Source organism: the organism of the source record quoted next, unplaced genomic scaffold, assembly GCF_019419815.1.
Source record: "Pyrus x bretschneideri cultivar Hongxiangsu unplaced genomic scaffold, Pyrus_bretschneideri_v1 Contig1, whole genome shotgun sequence".
Lineage (NCBI taxonomy): Eukaryota > Viridiplantae > Streptophyta > Magnoliopsida > Rosales > Rosaceae > Pyrus > Pyrus x bretschneideri.
Window position 1 is genome coordinate 8,250,188 of NW_025999390.1, and position 19,532 is coordinate 8,269,719.

The 19,532-nt window shown below is 37.5% G+C and overlaps 2 protein-coding genes across 2 annotated transcripts; both read left to right on the forward strand.

The window, feature by feature from the left end:
• Window positions 1-63: 63 nt before the first annotated feature.
• Window positions 64-10,328, forward strand: LOC103942235 (ultraviolet-B receptor UVR8). The gene is made up of 12 exons (XM_048583451.1): window positions 64-510; window positions 702-888; window positions 1,309-1,455; window positions 1,692-1,773; window positions 3,869-4,024; window positions 6,263-6,436; window positions 8,240-8,311; window positions 8,495-8,566; window positions 8,680-8,798; window positions 9,198-9,283; window positions 9,432-9,484; window positions 9,950-10,328. The coding sequence occupies exons 1-12, from the start codon at window positions 396-398 to the stop codon at window positions 10,034-10,036; spliced, it is 1,350 nt and encodes a 449-aa protein (XP_048439408.1). The 5' UTR covers window positions 64-395; the 3' UTR covers window positions 10,037-10,328.
• Window positions 10,329-12,023: 1,695 nt separating this feature from the next.
• On the forward strand, window positions 12,024-19,365 carry LOC103946784 (auxilin-related protein 2). The gene is made up of 8 exons (XM_009357577.3): window positions 12,024-13,045; window positions 14,298-15,996; window positions 16,069-16,189; window positions 16,294-16,394; window positions 16,886-16,951; window positions 17,803-17,892; window positions 18,426-18,602; window positions 18,797-19,365. Exons 1-8 carry the CDS (start codon window positions 12,399-12,401, stop codon window positions 18,833-18,835), a joined length of 2,940 nt encoding a protein of 979 aa, XP_009355852.2. The 5' UTR covers window positions 12,024-12,398; the 3' UTR covers window positions 18,836-19,365.
• Window positions 19,366-19,532: the final 167 nt, after the last annotated feature.

The window sequence follows — 19,532 nt, forward strand, 5'->3', positions numbered from 1 at the left end:
ATTCTCCGTTTGGTTCAAAATTCAATCATCCCGTACAGGTTAGGAGGAGCAACTCAAAATAGTACTGCGTACTACTAGCCCCCGGATTAAGCTCGCTGATTGAAGGGCACATGTCCTATCCCTTCCACTGTAATTATTCAGTCGGGACTATTCTGGGTGGAGGACTAGTTAGTATTTACCACCCCACCATCCCACCACCTCCTTCTTTGCTTCACAGAGTTAATTAATTTTCACTTTTTTCTGGACAAGCAATTCATCATTCCTAACCACTCCACCCACCTCATTACAGTTAAACTCCCACAGGCCCAACTCTCTCTTTAGATTACATAATTACATAGATATTTATTATTTTGTGGGAATTTGGAAGTCCGTCGTCCGCCCGAGAGATTGCGAAAATGGCAGAGGAGGAGGTAGCGGGAGGGAGCGAAGTAGTAGTCTCTGCTCCTCCAACTCCAATTCGCCGCGTTCTTCTCATCTCCGCCGGTGCCAGTCACTCTGTTGCTCTTCTCTGTAAGATTTTATTACTAGTTGTTTGTTTGTTTCATAAATCCGAATTCTAATCCCCACCACCAAAAACCAATCCTTCTGGTTGATTTGATTGCTTAATTTATATCCTAGCTAATTGCCGTTACTTCTTAACTTGTTCGGTGTCATCCTCCTGCAAATCATGGACAAGTAATGGTTTTGTCGGTAATGTGCAGCTGAAAATGTGTTTTGCTCCTGGGGACGAGGAGAGGATGGGCAGTTAGGCCATGGTGATGCCGAGGACCGACTTTTACCTACGCATTTGAGCGCACTGGACGGCCATGAAATAGCGTCTGTTACTTGTGGAGCTGATCATACAATTGCTTACTCCAACTCTCGTTCGGAAGTTTATAGTTGGGGATGGTTTGTTCTATATCTTCCAAGTTTGTGTTTTTTTTTTCCAGTGCGTTCTTTTTGTGTTTGCCTGTTTTTAAAAACTTGGTATATAATATATTGCTCGCTATCTTCTGAAGATTACAATCATAACCGCAACGTTCTATAGGCGCCAGTGCTCATGCTTCCATTCCTGTTTGGTTTCACACTTTTATTTTATTGATGTCGTTATTATTGATGTAAATATAAGAATATATTGTGTTAAGGTTTGAATAATTCTCATAGAGCAGTGAGATATGTCATGCGTCAATGAGAAAGATTATCGTTGTTTGGTTGTATTTGTAATAAGGGCATCATTCAGTTGAGTTATGTTATTGTTCGGTTTTTGTTTCCTTGCATTCTTATAGCTTCATAAGAAGTTAAGAATGAAGTCTTTTTACTATTTTACAGGGGTGACTTTGGGAGATTGGGTCATGGTAATTCTAGTGACTTGTTTACACCTCAGCCAATAAAAGCATTACATGGTATTAAGATAAGGCAAATTGCTTGCGGGGATAGTCATTGTTTGGCAGTGACGATGGAAGGTGAGGTGCAAAGGTTAGTTGTGCTTTCTAAAACCCTTTCTCGCTCTCCACCCTCTCTCAATTCTATTTTTAAAATTGTAACTTGCTTTCTAAGTTACAATGTCGCGTACAATAGTTTTCTGTCATGGTATATCTCCTTTACGATATTCTTTTTTGTCCCGACGCCCTTGTCTTTCCCACACCTGTGATTCATGCGGGTTATACAAATATTGATCTAATGATTTGTTTTTGGTGCACATTTTGTTCAAGTTGGGGGCGGAATCAAAATGGTCAACTTGGTCTTGGTACCACAGAAGACTCTCTTGTGCCACAGAAAATTCAAGCGTTTCAGGTATTTTAGTTACATTGTTTCTGATTTCCTGTTAGGTCTTAATCTCTTACACTTAAAATTAAGTAAATTTAGGAGACACAGAACTTGGGCCCTTAGGTGTTCGTGTGCTTCAACTTTGAAGAAAGAATTGGGGTTCCCCTATTAGGGGTAACCCTTATTCTTAAGTTTTTTTTTTTTGGGAACTAGAGGTAGAAAAAGTGAGAAAAGATTGGATGGGTGGAAGGAAACTTTGATGTCAAGTAGGGGATATGATCTTAGAGAAAGGGCAGTGCTTTTGTACTCCTACTTTGTACTCTATTTCATGTCCTTGGTTCTGTTGAATTATCAAAGCATAAAATTAAGGAGGAGGATCGCTAGTTTACAAAATAGAAGTGTGAAAATCGCCACTTTAGATAAATTGATGAGAGAGTTCTTATGAGAAGGGAGGAGATACCGTCTAATTAATTGTGACGTTGGGCAGAAAACAAAGTAAAATGGTACATAGCTTTACTGAGCCAAGCGTGTGTGGAGATTCCACTGTTGACAGTGGGATATGTGATGCTTGATGGGTGACATTCAAAAGTGGAAGAGGCCTTTTTCTCGCTCTCCTAAATTCATGTCAGTAATGACACCAAAAAATTTGATTCGAGGACAACATTTTGTATGGTTAATATGCTTCTAATTTTTGTTTTCCCCTTTTTACTTTTTGCAACTTTACACAAAATTTAAACAACAAACTTTAGAAGTTATAGATTTAATGTCTCAGGGTCGTCATATTTTCTTCAGTCCAATCCTTCAAAAAAAGATGCTGCATTCATCCTGATAATGCTTACAATTCCACTTTCCATTCGGGCTAGAAATCAGTGTGACCCTATTTTTGAGCTTTATAAAACGGTTTAGAAGATTGGTGTGCTTGTAAAATGCAGATTTTTTCATAGCTTCGTCACTTAGAGGAGACTCAATAATTATTATTTTCTTTAAAACCCACCGTAAGCTTATTTTTCTAACAAAAGTAAAGCGGAGAGAATCAACAATATTTTTCTCCATTTTATTTTCTCTGTGTTGGTCGAATTTTTTATGCGGGCAGCAAACTGAGTAGTTCATGCAACTTACTCCAATTGCTGGAAGGATCATTTTTTCCAAGGCTTGAGTTTTCTAGACACTAATTTTTGTTTTCCCCTTTTTACTTCATTCAGCTTTCAAGATCTTTAATAACCAGATCCATCCAGCATGTTGCTTCATTATTTTCTTTGATGACTCCCTTTATAACACTAATATTGGAATTATGCTGATCAAGATATATCAAGCCTTTGGGCTGAAGATGCCAATTGATCTGATTTGACATTATCTTCTTGAGAGATATGCTGAATCTCTTTTCAAACTTTTGATTGGCATCCGTTTTCTCATCCCATGTCACGCATCCGTTATTTGTTAACTGACAATTAGTAGGCAATCACTTTAGACTTTCAATTTTTTCACTTTTAAATGTTAATCAAACCTCAGTCTGACCATCACTGCCTCATAGTCTGGAGTATTCTTAAAAGCCCAAATGTCTAGTCGGGTTGCATATCGTAGTTTTGTTACTTTCAGGTTTAGGATCAGTGTTCTTGCACATTTTACTCTTAGATTGGTGACTTGTCAATATTGAGCTCCCATTGCTTTACTTTTTATAGCACAAGTTGGAACCTTGGGTTAGGTACTGTTTGGATCCAAGTTCATTTTGCATAGAAATTGGTATTTTTTTATGGTTGTGGATGACATGGGTGTTGGGGTTTTTAAGAATGCAAATACTCTTCTGAGCGTGACATTTGACTAATTTTTGGATGTAAACAATAAAAAAAAAAATTTAAGACAAGGTGGAGAAGTAACTTTTGTAGGGGCAAGAATAAGATTTTCACTTTCTTATGTGATTCACTGTTAAATAAATTTAGGGATGTTCCTTTCTTTCTTGTAATCGTCCTTCAGTAATTGGGAGCTTTGATTGGATACCTCTGTCACCAATCTGTTGTAATTCAAGTTTATGTCATTTCGGTTTATTTTATCTTCCTGCAAATTACTGTTTTGGCCTACCTCCCTGAAATGGTTATCCAATGAGTTTTTTCATATCTTGTTGCAGGGGTTATCTGTCAAAATGGTTGCTGCTGGTGCTGAACATACTGCAGCTGTCACAGAAGATGGGTCGCTCTATGGATGGGGCTGGGGCCGATATGGAAACTTGGGCCTAGGCGATAGGAACGATCGCATGGTTCCGGAGAGGGTTTCTATGGTTAATGTAAGTCTTAAGATCTGGTGCTGTTTATTTTATTCTGATTTTGGCCATCATTTATGATATCAAGTAAATGTGATCTGAAACCGAATATTGTTAACAGAAGCGTAAACTTCCATCTACCCCTTGAACCCCAACATCTCTAAGTAGGGTTTATGCTGTCTAAAATTAAGCAAAAGTGAAGGGAAGAAAAAGATGGAATTTGGAGATTTTGGGGGTTGGGCAAGTTCGTGAATGGTCAAAATTTGCCTCAAAAGTGAGACGAGCGCCCATCATGTGATTATCTAACGGAATATTGGATTGCTTTGTTAGAAATCTGACGGTAAGCCCTGCGTTGGGGTATTTTAGTATAGTTTATGACCTTAAGGTACAAATAGAATTTGCACAATTTTGGGGACAATTTACCATCAGACAATGTAATAGCCCCCCCAACAATGCATATTGTGTTCATTAGATTGTTTTCCTTTCTTTCTGCATCTGTACTACGTTGAAATTACAGATGAGAATTGGATCTTTCAAAGTGGCGTTGTCTTGAAACTAAGTAATCGGGGAGGTTCATAAAGGATTAGAGATTAGGCTTTGGAAGAGAGATAATGTGGTGCTTCAGCATCCGTGCCAGGGCTCCATCTAATGGATGTGCTTTGTTGTCTAGTATTGTCAAAGCAGGCTCTGCTTTTATAGGCAACAGAAACACAAGTTGCCCCTTTAGCTGGAAAGCTATATGATTAGGGATGGTGTCAACGGGAAGTATTGTTCCAGACAGATTTCAACTGGAAATCGTGTTTTGGAAGGTGACAGCCTGCCCTTAGAATATACCTGATCACTGTACTCTATGGTTCCATCAATGTTTTAAAAAGAGAAGGCGAAGCCAAGGCAATCCATGGATAGCCTCGCCTCACGGTACTTGAAATTATTATAATACTTTAATATACATAAGTATATAAAAAATACAATAAACTAATAGAAACCAAGTTAGAAACATAAAATTAGCATGAATTCTCAATTTTTCATAAACCTCAATGGTGAGAAACCCTAACCTTAAATTTAAAACTAAACATTTGTTGTAAACTTGTGGGAAATTGACGGGTGAGATTGGAGATTAGCAGCGTCGGCTTGAGTCTGGGAATTTTGAAGTAAAGAAAGGTGGGAGAAGACAAAAGAGTTTCGAGTTTTATAAAAACCCTGCCCCAAAATAACGTCGTTTTGGGTTTGGGCTGTTTAAAAAAGAAGAATTAAAGCGCGTAGGTGGCGCCTCGGCAATGCCTCAGGCTCACCTCCCAAACCCTTAGGCTAGTCTATCTCACTCTCGCTTGGCAGAGGCATTTTCTTCATATCCCCGCCCAAAATAAATGCATAGGCTAGTCTCAATATAGTTTTTTTAAAACGTTGGGTTCCATATAGCATCCTTAAGTGAATGGCTTACCCAAGAATAGTTTACTGATATAACTATTATTATTAAGGGATCTGCTTATCAAAAAGAATAGAACCTTGAGGGTTTATGAGGTTTATTTTGAATTTATGCTACAATAGAGGAACCAAAAGATATGCTTGAGCCTATCACTTATATGAGGTGGCAGACTATTGGTGAAATCTATGTGAATTGAAAATATGAGAGAGGAGCTCAGTTTTTTGGTACAAAGTAAACAATTTAGACAGTTAATGGCCTCATTATAAAATGTTTGGGTTTTTGGTTTTTGGTTTTCCCTTTCTAATTTAACAAGGGGAAACATTCAGGAGAAAGGGAATCTGATGGTGGGGAAAATAGAAACGAGGGAGAATAGATGGAACTAAATTAAAAAAAAAAAAAAAAACTATTTAAATTGTGTATTAATCTCACGGCTGTTTAGGTCACAGACGTTTTATCTTTCCCATTCACATCCATCATCCTTATCTCTCTCCCCTCATTTTCTTCTCTATCTTTAAGCAAAACCAAAACGAAAATATTACCAAGTATACCCTAATAATTCATTTTTAGGTGTTATGGGATGTGATGATATATATCTGCACCCTCACAGGTTGTAGTTGGAGGCTTTTATTTAGTATTTTTTACAAAACTCTAATAACGCGACACGTGAAAACTCCTCTCATCAAACCATAGGGGTATATTTATGCTAGATTCTTATATTATAAGGTTGATATTTGCAAATGTCCTATTTTCATTCAAATCTACTTGGTTAAAATCCCTCTATTGCCTTTGCTTTCTCAATTGCTTAACAGATCAATTTGTGACTTCTAAAAATGCAGAGTGAGAAGATGGTTATGGTTGCGTGTGGGTGGAGGCACACGATATCTATTTCCTCATCGGGTCGATTGTACACATATGGTTGGAGCAAATATGGTCAGCTAGGGCATGGGGATTTTGAGGACCACCTTGTTCCTCACAAGCTAGAAGCCTTGAGTGACAAATTTATTTGTGAGGTGATCTCTTAGCTTTTAGACTCTGATATAATGCTTCATTGATTTGTATAAAGATATAAGCAACTTTGGTGCTAGTTTTGAGTTAAGTTTCCTGCCTTGTCTTTTGTTAATTTGGTATTATTGTTTTCTCATTCCTTTGTGGCATCTGCCGTTGTCACGTATGGTATCAGAGCTCTTATATCATGAGATCTTGAGCTTGAAATCTATCTTCTCTACACCTGTATTATTTGTTAAATTGCAACTACATGGGATTGATCTGTCTTTGTTGGCCCATTCCCTAACTGCTCAAGATTTTTAGGGTCCAAAGATTGTCTAATAGTCAATCTAACAAATCCGGTATTACTAAAAGCTATCCCGTAATACTTTAACGAAAAACAAAAAACCTACTGGAAGATGTGTCCAGATGATTTCCAGCTCATTCAGACGAGTCGAATTGTCTTGCGGACAATTTTTTTCAGACTGGTTGGCATGGACATGTACTAATTTGAGATGACATCTTTGCCCAATCACAGATTTAGAGACAACTCATTAGAAAGCAGGACAATTTTATCATATATGTTGATCTGTCACCATTCTAAAATCAATTTTGGCCGGTGTTGAATGATGCCCATGCCATAATTTTTAACAATTTCAGTTCTATATTATTTGATCACATTGGATGGAGCTTACTGAACAAATATAGAATGGAGAGTAGTGAAATGGTTTGGGCAGCGAGAGTTAGAATGGGTGAAAGTTAATTCTGCAGGATGCTGCTCTAAAATTAGACAATTCTTCAATATTCTAGTTTCTCCAGAAATAGATATTTAGTCCATTTCCCACAAGAAGATACGTTTGTTTTATGGTTTTTGAAGGTCCATAGGTCTATGAGCTACTGACGGGAAGTATAAACCATTCGGTCCATTTCCCACAAGAACATACTTTGCAGCTGGTTTAGCTGGCATCTTCATTAAAGATATTCCTTAATGAGACTTCTTGCTGGTTTGTATCACAATCTAGCAGTACATCGTGTTGTTTTCAGATCAAGAGATCTGAACCTGCCATTCAACATTATGAACCGTTTATAAGTTAGAAAGTTGAAACATTTCCAAGGTCCTTGTAGGGAATAGGCTATTGGGTGCATTGCCAAACATTATTCTCTTACTGATTGTTATCTTTTTGGTAGGGTCGAGCCTGTACACGAGTCAAAAACCCTTCTTGTTTTAGATTTATCACTAACTGATGAACTGGATAACATAAACCCATTACTGTGACATATATAGATGATTGAGGAGTTTCTATTCAATAATGTCAATACCTACCTTGGAGGTGGATAGATAGACACAAATACGATGATGGAACAATCAAATGTATGAGTAAGTTAATGATACAATCGAATACGCTCCACATTAACAGTAACCTCTTCTTTGGGGACCTGACCACTCCACAATAGTGCCCAACACATGCATCTCAAACTATATCTGTCCCTTGTGCATCTGCAGGGGATGAGGGTCACAATGTTTAGGTTCTACAACCATTGGCCACCTATTGTTCCTTGCTACCTAAAGAAAAACAAAGGCTAAAGCGGTATACTTTGTGTGTGTGTGTGTCTCTGTTTGCACATAATTCTGAATGTGGATTAATTTCATTGAACTTACTTCAGGAAATATATTTCCTCTGCTAGATTATGCACTGACTCATGCTAATAGACATATGAAGCATTGTTAAGAGTAATTGGCGTTGGATAGGAATTCACTTGGATATGATAGAAGCAACTGTTGATTTCAGTCCTTTGTGTTAAAACTTTTTTGGCTTGTATCTTACCAGACATCTGGCGGTTGGAGGCATACCATGGCACTCACATCTGACGGAATACTCTATGGCTGGGGTTGGAATAAGGTTTCTGGTTTCTGTTCCCTTAATTTCACTTATAAATAATTTTTCCTGGTTCATGAATAATTTTTCTTTTCCTTTCCCTTTGAAGCTTTTACTTTTCTGTCACTTCATCTTATTATCAAATAGCAAGTCAGTTCCCCATTTCCCTTCTGGTTCGTTACTTACCTTTTTCTATTTTGTGGACAGTTTGGACAAGTTGGAGCGGGTGACAACATTGATCACTGTTTTCCTGTGCAAGTTAAATTTCCTCATGAGCAGGTACCTTCTCATTTCTGTAATATTCTGTTCAGTGGAGATTATCTTCTTTCGACTTGTCATCTGGTAGAATTTTTTTGGTAATGAATCTAATGATCCATCTTGCATTGTGGCAGAAAGTAGTTCAAATATCTTGTGGATGGAGACACACACTTGCTGTTACTGAAAGACAAAATGTGTTCTCCTGGGGGAGAGGTACAAATGGACAGCTTGGGCATGGGGAATCTGTTGATCGGTAATTTTGATCTATTTATTTGAATTCCTATACCATATATCTGTTTAATATATGTTAGAATTTGGGACTTAAGCTCTTGGGAACATTAGTAAAGCAACAATACATGGTGCTTATAGATTTCTGAATCACCACATATAGCATCCAAAATTGGTTTACGAAATCATGAATATCTTGACCAAATTATACTCATTTAGCTTATTGATATTGTCGTTAATATAGGCCTGGTTATGCGCAGTTTTAGCTTAATTAAGGCTGTTAGCTATTTAGGGGAATTTATTTCTTGGAATCATATGTAACTGGTGCACTCTCAATAAGATTGCTCTGTGTGTCTATAAAAAGAAAAAAAAAATCATTTATGGAATCCCAAAACTGATGATGTACAAACATTTTGTACTGAAGGAATGTTCCAAAGATTATAGAGTCTTTGAGTGTTGATGGATCTACCGGGCAACAAATAGAATCTTCAAAAGTTGATCCATCTACAGGTGCGGATACTCCCTTCCTTGTGTGTCACATCCTCACTTGCAACCTCTCCTGTATAATATATTATGTATAAATATATTATGGTGACTTGAAGAGTTCGTTATTGATAGCTTTGGATTTTGTGTTTATTGTTCTGCTTCTTTTGAACAGGGAAAACTTGGGTATCACCATCGGAGAGATATGCAGTTGTTCCTGATGAAACTGTAAGTTCGCGTCTCATAAATGTTCAACATCCAAGTGGATTAGATAGATACATAGTTGTTGGCATATGGAGATTCAGATTACTTAGGCAATTAGGGAAAAAAACGTGTTTTCATCAGATTCTAATAGAATCAGATTCCTTAATCAACTGCGAAAGTTGGGCACTTGAAGACGATCAAATTATAGAGGTTCACCTCGTGGAAGTTTCTTAACTCAGAAACATATAGAAAATCAAGAAGGTTGCTTTTTGCTAACCAAAGCCAGAAAGCTAAGGATACGACCTGCAGCAGCTGAACCACTTTCCAACAAAACCGAAAATATCAAATTCTGTTAGTTTTCAATTTTGGAAATGTGCTTAAGAAGTATACTATTAGAACATTTGATAAAGGAGTTATAACATTTTATGTAATTGCAAAGATAGGTTAACAACAAAGAAGTAACTGACAATGGCGTGATTGTTTATGCAGGTTCGAGGGCAAGCATCTACTTCAGTCGGGGGGAATGGTAATGATGCAAGTGTTCCTGAAACCGACGTCAAACGCATACGGGTTTGACCGTCTTAGAGAACGTACGTGAGTCTGTGAAATGAATGAAGACACATGGATGACCTGCCCTACTGGCTTATAAATTCCCGAAATGCTGTAAGCGATCAAACCAGTCGACCGCATTAGTAACATGTACCCTCATCTCCTCTGGTTATAAATTACTGCACCTTTGGAAAGACAATGCATGTACTCCTCCTGTCTGATGTGTTATCTAGGCAGAATACCAAAATACCCTGGTGGGTTTAACAGTTTTTGTTTGAGAAGGGCATCGGCATCCTAATCTTATGGTCATTTTCTTCCACTCTCATATTGCTTTCCACTGTCGTATTGTTTGACGAGGGCATCGACATCCTAATCTTCGGCTGCTCTCACAAAGCGGTGGGATTAGTGAGGTCGGCTGGGGACGCCAAAATACAGGTGTGTTTTGTTGAGAGCACACGGTTGCCCGACTTTATATGCTATGCGTGTGGCTATTAAAATTTTCGTAAAGTGAAACTATAACACTATGTTTGGACGATGGAAATAAACTTAAAAAATTGAATAAAGTCAGAATTTATAAATTGACATGCACCAATTCTCTTATTTGGATTCATAAACATAGGAATTTAGAATGGAAAAAAAAACTTGGAATTTGGGACTCTAATTCTCAAGTTTAAATTTCATGTAAATATGTGTCATTATCCAATTTCTATGATTGAGAGCGTAAAAATAACAAATTCTTTATTCAATTTTATTGTTCTTTTAGATTAACCAAACAAGAAAATTCACAAATGCTAGAAAATAAAATCATGTCATTTCAATTTTTGTCATTTTAAAATTTCTTAGTAATCTTAAACTTCTTCATCTAAATATGGTGTAAATGGTTTGATCGTTGAACTTTTTCTTGGTGACAACGTTCAAATGGTTTTTGATTGTTGAAGACATTCTTCATATTTTTAGTTTTCAAATGATTTTTTATCGTTGAAGATATTTTTCATATTTTGAGTGACTGTTTTTGGTACATATTTGGTCAATAAATGTTTATTTTATTTGGAAGAAATATTTTAAAAAGAGACAGGTGGGGGAAAAAAAATGAGAAAGACTGATATGGTTCATTGGCTGTAAAGGAGAAAATGTTTATTTTATTATATTGCTCATAATTTTTATTTTCGCCATTTTTTTCTTTAATTTTGTTGATAGAGTTGGATGATTTTTTTCATCATCTTTTAGTTAACAAAGATGATTTTACTATTTTATTTTAATTTTGTTGAAACAAAGAAAATTCTATTAAATAGTTTAGATGAAAAATATAATAAAATCTATGTCACACGTCCATCTTCATAAACTTAACGTGAAATTGTAAACAAGAGCATATACCCATGTTGAGGAGTTCCAAAGTCCACAATATTAGATGCTAGTTCTAAAATATAATTCAACTAACTAGTATTCAATGATTCGACTTGATTCGGTCATGTTAATTTTAATTTTTGATTATTGTGTTATAAGTCAACATTTATTTTGATCATTCCCTTGTTAAAATATTAAAATATCCATGAAGTGAATAAATTAATAAAACTTTTAATTCAAGAAAAACTCGAAATTTATCTTAAAGTGATTTTCATGGTAAATCTCGCTTGTGAATAAATTAGGCTTAGCTACAAAAATAAAAACATAAAAATTAATAATTCGTTATGATTAAGGGATGTTGTTAGTATTATTCTTACCAAAGACAAAAAAATTCAGTACACAAACAGACCAAATACCATAGATTTCATTCCTTTAGAGGCATTCACCAACTCAGATATCTTTTTATTATAAGAAAACTAATGAAAAGAGTTGGAAAACTTTGAGTTTTAATAATAATGATAAAATAAAAGGTAAAGTAAATAGTACCAGAATTAACTTTTTAATGTTAAAATATAATTCCTTGTTAAAATGAACAGTATCAGAAGTTTTTTGTTAAAGTTCCTTATTATTATCTCACCAACTAGAAATAGCCACCCAAGTCGTCCTTATATCTCATCCTGTTAACACCATCTCCACCACCACCCAAGGCGGAGGAGGAAGGAAAGAAAAATTCAAATAAAGAAAGAGAAAGATTCAAAACTCAAAAAGAAAAAAGAAAAACAAATAAACATGTAAAAAATGCAGATCAGATACCTGTTCTACCCTCCTCCCTCACCTCATCTCTCTCTCAAAATTTTACACCCTCAGATCCCCAACACCCCCCTTCCTCTTCTGCAACGAGATCACCTCCTTTAACTTTTCATATAATTCCACATCTACCCTTTGAGAGAATTCAGAGATCGTTCCATTTGTTTTCGTACAGCCAAAAACCAATAATACAAGGGGGAGGAAGGAGAGAGAGGGAGACCCAGAAAGCCCAATCGCCATGAACGACTTCGAGGGTCTCTTGGCCTCCGATTTCGGCTTCAAGCCCTCCGGCAAATCGGCGCCAATGTCTGCTTCTTCTGCTAATTCTTCTTCAAAGCCCTCAAATTTTGATCTCGGATCTACTGGGACCTCCCGATCAGCTCGCGCCAGCAATTCCTTTAGTGGGTCAATCGCTGACGATCGCGATTCGATCTTCGGATCCTCTAAAGGTCAAGACTTTGGCGATATCTTAGGCGGGTCGGCGCGGTATTCCGGTAAATTGGAGAGCCGCGGCGAGGACGCGGCTTTCAACTTCGATTCAATGTTTGGTGGGTCTGCTGATTCGGTTCCAAAGTCATCGTCGACGAATTCGGGGCCCGTTTATGATAAACCCGTTTACGACGACGACATTTTCGTTGGCGTTCCGGGGCTGAAGAGCACGGCTGCAAAAGTTAAGTACGAGGACATTTTCTCGTCGGTGACGTCGCCGCCGTCCAAAGGGAGTAGTAGAACCAGTGGGTTTGATGACATTCTCGGCGGGTTTGGCAAGGCCGAGCCCCAATTGAAAAGCTCAGGCACCAGAGGATCGGATAAAGTGGAGAAGGGCCTGCCCGGCTTCGATGATTTGCTACCTGGGTTTGGAGGTGGTAATGCTCCTAGTGAAAGGTATTGGTGTTTGCCATCACTAATGTATATGTATGTGTTGTGCTTTTATGCTTAGGGAACACGTTATTTTCTTGTTTGATCAGGCATAAGTAGTTCAAATTAGATCAATTGTGTGAGACGATTTATGCATTGTCTAAAACTTTGGTAAATTGTCTATTGGATATGTACCCGAAAACTGGTTAAGCACAGAATATTGTATGATGAACAATTTGGATCGATTTGCATTACCCACATTAGGATCAACATGCACGTTGAGTTTGAAAGTTTGTACTCATATAATATGGACGGTGATTGATAAAATGCTAAATTTTCTGTATTAGGCTTGCACTGTATTTTGTGTCGAATGGGCATTCTTTTCCAAGTCCTGATGAATGATAGTGATAGATCAAGCTATGCTTCACTTTTAGTGGGTGACATTGGATTGGTTGAATGGAGATATGGACATTGGAAGATCATTTATGGTCTGATACTCATGCTGTACATTCATTTTTCATAAGCTAAGGTTTCAGATTTTGGTTCCGCAATGTTGTGTTTTGGTTGCCTTGAACTGTGTAGAGTGAAAATAAGGCACAAACTCAGCAGCATAAAGAGAAAAAGAAACTCTATAGATGAAAGTGCAATCCTATTTCTTTAAATTCATTGTCATATTGTACTATGAAGGGAAATGATGCATGATCCCCTTTGATTTACAAAAAAAATTGGGTATAGTTTTGTCAAACAAGAGATAAGGAGAAGGCTCAGTTATTTGTGACCCGTTATTCTTTTTCCCGTCACAACTGTGGCCAGTTATTTAAACAATAATCAACCTTATGAATTGATAAGATTAACAATCTGGAAAGACAAAATTTCCTTATATATGCGAATTGATTCATATAGTATTTGAGCTTATGCATATATTATTTCATAGGGAAGAGCACTGATTAACATTCAGTTAATTAAAAAAAAATTTAAATTAAAAGTTTCAGGCAAGCTTGACCTTATATTAGCATGAATGCATCATGCACTTTTTAACTGACTAATTTTGGGTAATTTCATGATCTTTCACTGTTGATTTTTTTCTTGGGTAGACGAGATGTATGCAGTTAAATTGATGTTGATTCATTTTTTACTTTCAGTGGTGTGATTTATATTTAAATTTATCAACCACTTTTAGCTGTGTTGCTTCCTGTGTTAATGCAATGGCATGTTCATGTTCATTTCAAGTAAAAATCTTGTTACATTTATGCATCTGTGCTGTCTTTTCTTGAATCAGGTCAACCTCAGAGGCCAGTTGGCCCCATGAAAGGACTGCCAATGATGTGTCTAAAACAAACTCCAATGTGATGGAAGATCCTTTTGTAGTAACAGGGCAGTATAGTGACCCCTTGGAAGAAATAAGTAGACTTTCGAAATCAGGAAGCTCGAAGGTTGATAGTCCATCTGTTGATACTGGGCGAGCATTTGACGATATTGATCCCTTTGATGGCCTTGGAAAGTCAGTCCCAACATCTTTATCGGGAAGAAATTACAGGGGACATGATAGTGTCAATTTAAGGGCAGATACAAGCACAAATAACAGCAGAACTTCAACTGGTAAAGAATCAACTGAGAAGCCTTCTGTGAGAAGTCCAGATAACCAGTCTCAAAAGAAGGCCCCTGTTGGAAATCATTGGGATTCTCATCAGACCTTGTTTGATATGCCTACAGTTTCAAGTGATTCTCACAGATCATCTGGTCAAAATATGCCTCCACCTTCCTATGTAAATGCTAGTCCTAAGGAAACAAATGTACAAGTGGATAGGTCTCCAAGATCTGAAGAAAACATGGATTCATTGGATAATGTATGGCTCACTGTATCAGAGATCCCTCTAATGACTCAGCCCACTAGTGCTCCACCACCGTCAAGACCTCCTCCTCCAAGACCAGTGCAAGTTTCAAAGGCAAGAATGGGTTCCCCTGCTTCCACAAATGCAAGAAAGAAGGCTACCGAATCTTCTACACAGTTCTTTCAGGTTCCAAAGTCAGCCCCTGCTGCAGCGAGAGGCTTGGGTGACTCTCCAATTGATGAACTTGAGGATTTTGCCAGGGGTAAGAACCAAACTAACTTTTCTGAACACGCTAATGGCCTTGCTGGTGAAGAATTGGAGATGAATTCAGTTGCTGCTGCCATGAAAGAGGCTATGGATAAAGCTGAGGCTAAATTCAGACATGCGAAGGAAGTGAGAGAGAGGGGAAGTACAAAGGCTGCTAGGAGTAAAGAAGCACAGATGGAAAGGGATGAGAAAGTTATGCAAGAAAAACAGGAGAGGTTTGACAGCGAACATCTGCAGAGGGAAGGTGAAGAGGAAGATATGGAACAGAGTAGAGTGGAGAAAGAGAAGGAAATTGAGAGGGCGTGGGAAGAGAAAGAGAGAGAACAAAGGAGGCTTGAAAAGGAAAGGGAGAGAACCAGAGAAATGGAGAGGGAAAGGGGTATGGCCAGACAAGCTGTGGAAAGGGCTACTAGGGAAGCACGAGAGAGAGCAGCTAATGAAGCTCGCATGAAAGCTGAAAGGGCTAAAGCAGAGAGAGCTGCTGTAGACAAGGCAACTGCTGAAGCTAGAGAACGGGCTGAAAGGGCTGCTGTTCAGAGAGCTCAAAGTGAAGCTCGAGAAAGAGCTGCAGCAGAGGCAAAGGAAAGAGCAGAAAAGGCTGCTGCAGAAGCCAGAGAAAGAGCAAATGCAGAAGCAAAGGAGAGGGAAGCAAAAGAAAGAGCTGCTGTAGCTAGGGCTGGAGCTGAAGCACGAACTAGAGCTGAACGTGCTGCAGTAGAAAGGGCTGCTGCAGAGGCTCGAGAAAGGGCTGCTGCAGAGGCTCGCGAAAGAGCTGCTGCTGCAGCAAGGGCGAACCAGCAAAGGAGTGATAATGATCTCGAGCACTTTTTCAGCATGGGGCGAGCTAGCAGTGCACCACGACCTAGGGCTAACTCATCGGTACAATATTGCAAAATTCTTTTTCATTTGCATTTGAAAATCATGTTTTGACTAGTGGCTGTATATTTTCAGGATCCATTTCAGAATAGGCAAGAACCTGAAGTGCCAAAGGCATCAACCACTACTTCCTCAAACATAAGGAAAGCAAATTCAACCACAAATATTGTTGATGATCTTTCAGCAATTTTTGGAGGTAATTTGGAACTCGTAGTTCAGTTCAGTTAGTTGATTGTAAATACTCTTGTGTTTCTTTGTAAAATGTTGCTTCTGCTTAACTTTCCTAATTTTTGTGAAAAGGTGCTCCATCTTCTGGAGGAGAGTTCCAGGAAGTTGAAGGAGAGACTGAAGAAAGGCGAAGAGCCAGGTTGGAACGACACCAAAGGACCCAGGAGCGTACGGTATGTGGTTTCTTCATTAGATTTAGATATTTTTTGTTCCCTTAAATAAATTTGGAAAAGATACATGTTCCTCCAGGCCCCTTATGTTGAGGTTAGCCTATCCGAAATATATTTCAGTGATTCAAACCATCTATTTCTTAGTTCATTATTTGAAGATCATCCTTGCAAAAACTTGAACACAGTGGAAACAAATAAGACATCCAATTGTAGACTTGTAGTGAAGAATAGAGGAACACGGTATTTTCAAGAAAATACTAAAATAACAAACATTTAACTGAGTGGTAAATAGTTTTGGATTTGGAGTGATTTTGCAAGGATGATCTTTGGGAAAAGACCTAAAAGCTTGACGGTTTGGATTGTTGAATATATTGTGAATGTCACTTTATGTTCCTCAGATCTGAACTAATTTATATAATGCACACACATGTCTCTGCTATGTTTAACTTTATTATCATTTTTGAGAAGTTTGGATTGTTGTCTTTGATTTTCAGTTGAAAGCACTTGCTGAAAAGAATGAGAGGGACCTTCAAGCCCAAAGAGACCAAGCGGAGAGAACTGTAATTCTATCTTCCATTTTTCCAATGTGTTCTATGTGTTGAATCTTTCTGTTAAATTGGATGTATAGACTAAGGTTTGCACGTAATATGGGTTTAGGCATGTTGTTATTGACCTAGAGTTGATCCAATCTAAGGTTGTGCTAGGTTGTCTTTCCTGTCTTTTACCTTCTAATACTGAGTTGAATGACCAAAAACAATGAACAAAAAGAAAAAAATTCAGTTATTCTCTTTAGTCTAGAATTCTGCAGTATTACTAAGATAATCTTCTTTGTCAATTTAGAAGCAATAATAAGACTAATATATTGTTAAAACTTCCAAACAAATCTTAAACAACTTTAATAAATAGGGATGATTGTGGTAAGAAGCATAAAGGGGAAAAGACTATTAACAAATCTTAAACCAACTCAGTTCTTCTCCTACATGCACATGCTCATAAACTATTACCGTCTTATATAAAGAACTATATTCACATGCGATTTGTGTACATATAATTATGTGTGTTAGTTTACCAACCAAAGATCTAAATATTTTGGCATTGTTTTCATAAGATGTCAACGTAAAGTTGTTCTCATTTTGTAGATATAGAACTCAATTTCTTGCTTCTAATTTTGTGTGCCACAAAGTTACATCTGTGATTAATATTGCCTAGGAAGCTAGTGTTATCACTTATAAGTGTGATTTTATAATTCTTGAATTGGCATAGTACTTTTGCTTGTCATCAATTTTTGTATGTATGTGTATGTTTACTTTTATTTGCACGCTGTTTATTTCTCTTCATCCCTTAGCTGTACTGAAGCTCATATGAAGTTGTAGAGTTGTCGCTGATGGTTTATTCTTGTATATGTCTTCAGAGGATTGCTGAAACACTAGATGTTGAGATCAAGCGTTGGGCTGCAGGGAAAGAGGGGAACTTGCGTGCTCTGCTATCGACCATGCAATATGTATGTTGGAATAATATTTTGCCATCCTTATGCTCCACATTATGACAATTCTTTTTTTTTTTTTTTTCTTTCTTTTAAACGTGTTGAGGTTTAGAGTGCATCGGGGTTTGGAGTTGTGAAATCATTCTTTATGGAACAATGGTTTCTGTGGTGGGTTATGACTTATGAGGAGGCTTGTAGGTTAATCGATGGCCAAATCGGTGAAGTCCTACTAGAGAGTGTTCAAGAGGTTTCGCAGCATGTGCTTGGAGGTTTGAGAGAACACTCATTAGATTTTTGTTTGTTTATTTGCATGTTGGTGTTCTTGTCTGCGTATGGCAGTTAGAGAGGGAGGCTTAGCAGAATGCCGAATCAGTTTTAAGTTTAATTGTCAATTTTAGTCCCATGAGCATGTATAAAACCTGGTTTTTTTTTTTTTTTTTTTAATTGTGCTAAATTACTTGATAGCGTTGGATGTACTTTGAATATTGAATAGTTCCACAGTTTGTAACTTGTGCTGCTTATACTGACTCGAATTATTGAATGACCATCAGGTGCTCTGGCCTGAGTGTGGTTGGCAGCCAGTTTCTTTAACGGATATGATTACTGCTGCCTCAGTTAAGAAAGTATATAGGAAGGCAACTTTGTGCATTCATCCTGATAAGGTACAACAGAAGGGTGCGAATCTTCAACAGAAGTATGTAGCCGAGAAAGTGTTCGATCTTCTTAAGGTATATGACGTTTCTATAAATGAAGCTGTATTCTAGAAAATCTGTTTGTCGTTCTCCCATCACAGTTGGTTTTATTTCTGATTCGGTTACTTGATTTAACATTAGTATTATTATACAAGCCTATTTTGGTGTGGCACTAGTATTATTGTACAAGCTTTCTGAAATTGCACGTCTGGAATTATGGCACCATGTAGGAAGCTTGGAACAAGTTCAATTCGGAGGAGCTTTTTTGAAATCTTCAAGTGATTCTTCTGCTTCGAGTTACGTAATTTGGCAACCAAATCATTTGTCACATGGGAAGAAGAATATCCGCTTATTTTCCAGAAGAAAGACTTATCATCGCTGGTGGTGGAATTTTGATTGAATTTGAAAATATATCGAGAGAGGCTTCCGTTGGCCGCCAAGATGCCTGGTCTGTATTCTCTTATATTTCCCTTTTCTTTATTCCCCTTGGCCTCTTGTAATTGTTTGTGTGGGTATTCAGGGGTTAAAGGGTTTTCGAAAGATCGGTTTCTGGGAAAGGCTGGTTGATGTACAATACCATATTGTGGTATTGCACTCATCTTTATTCAGGGGTTCGTTTGATATTTTTAGGTGGGTGGGTGGGTGGGGTGGGGGGTGAGAGATTTTGCCCTTTATATTTTTGTATTTGTTTGTGATATGGCACATTCTGTTGAATATATATATATACCATTATTTGTATTGACAACAAAGCTATTCGTATGTGAATGCATGATTGAGCTCTGAGTTTGATTTTTCGAAATAGCTTTCTTTCGGTATTAACAGATAATTCGGAAAAGCTCAAGTAGCAAAACTTGCTTTCCCTTGGGAATTTATTTGAGAAAAACTTGTGGTTAATTTACTTTTATCTAGGTTTTCATTCCAACCCTAGATAAAAAGGCGTTCATGTCCCTCAATATTTTCATCAAA

Bases quoted from the DNA above. Each gene is read 5' to 3' on its own strand.
- LOC103946784 (XM_009357577.3), top strand. From the start codon at position 12,399: ATGAACGACTTCGAGGGTCTCTTGGCCTCCGATTTCGGCTTCAAGCCC. The intron at 13,046-14,297 runs GTATTGGTGTTT...TTCTTGAATCAG, and splicing joins GGTAATGCTCCTAGTGAAAG to GTCAACCTCAGAGGCCAGTT. The intron at 18,603-18,796 runs GTATATGACGTT...GGCACCATGTAG, and splicing joins AAGTGTTCGATCTTCTTAAG to GAAGCTTGGAACAAGTTCAA.
- LOC103942235 (XM_048583451.1), top strand. From the start codon at position 396: ATGGCAGAGGAGGAGGTAGCGGGAGGGAGCGAAGTAGTAGTCTCTGCT. The intron at 1,456-1,691 runs GTTAGTTGTGCT...ATTTTGTTCAAG, and splicing joins ATGGAAGGTGAGGTGCAAAG to TTGGGGGCGGAATCAAAATG. The intron at 1,774-3,868 runs GTATTTTAGTTA...ATCTTGTTGCAG, and splicing joins AGAAAATTCAAGCGTTTCAG to GGGTTATCTGTCAAAATGGT.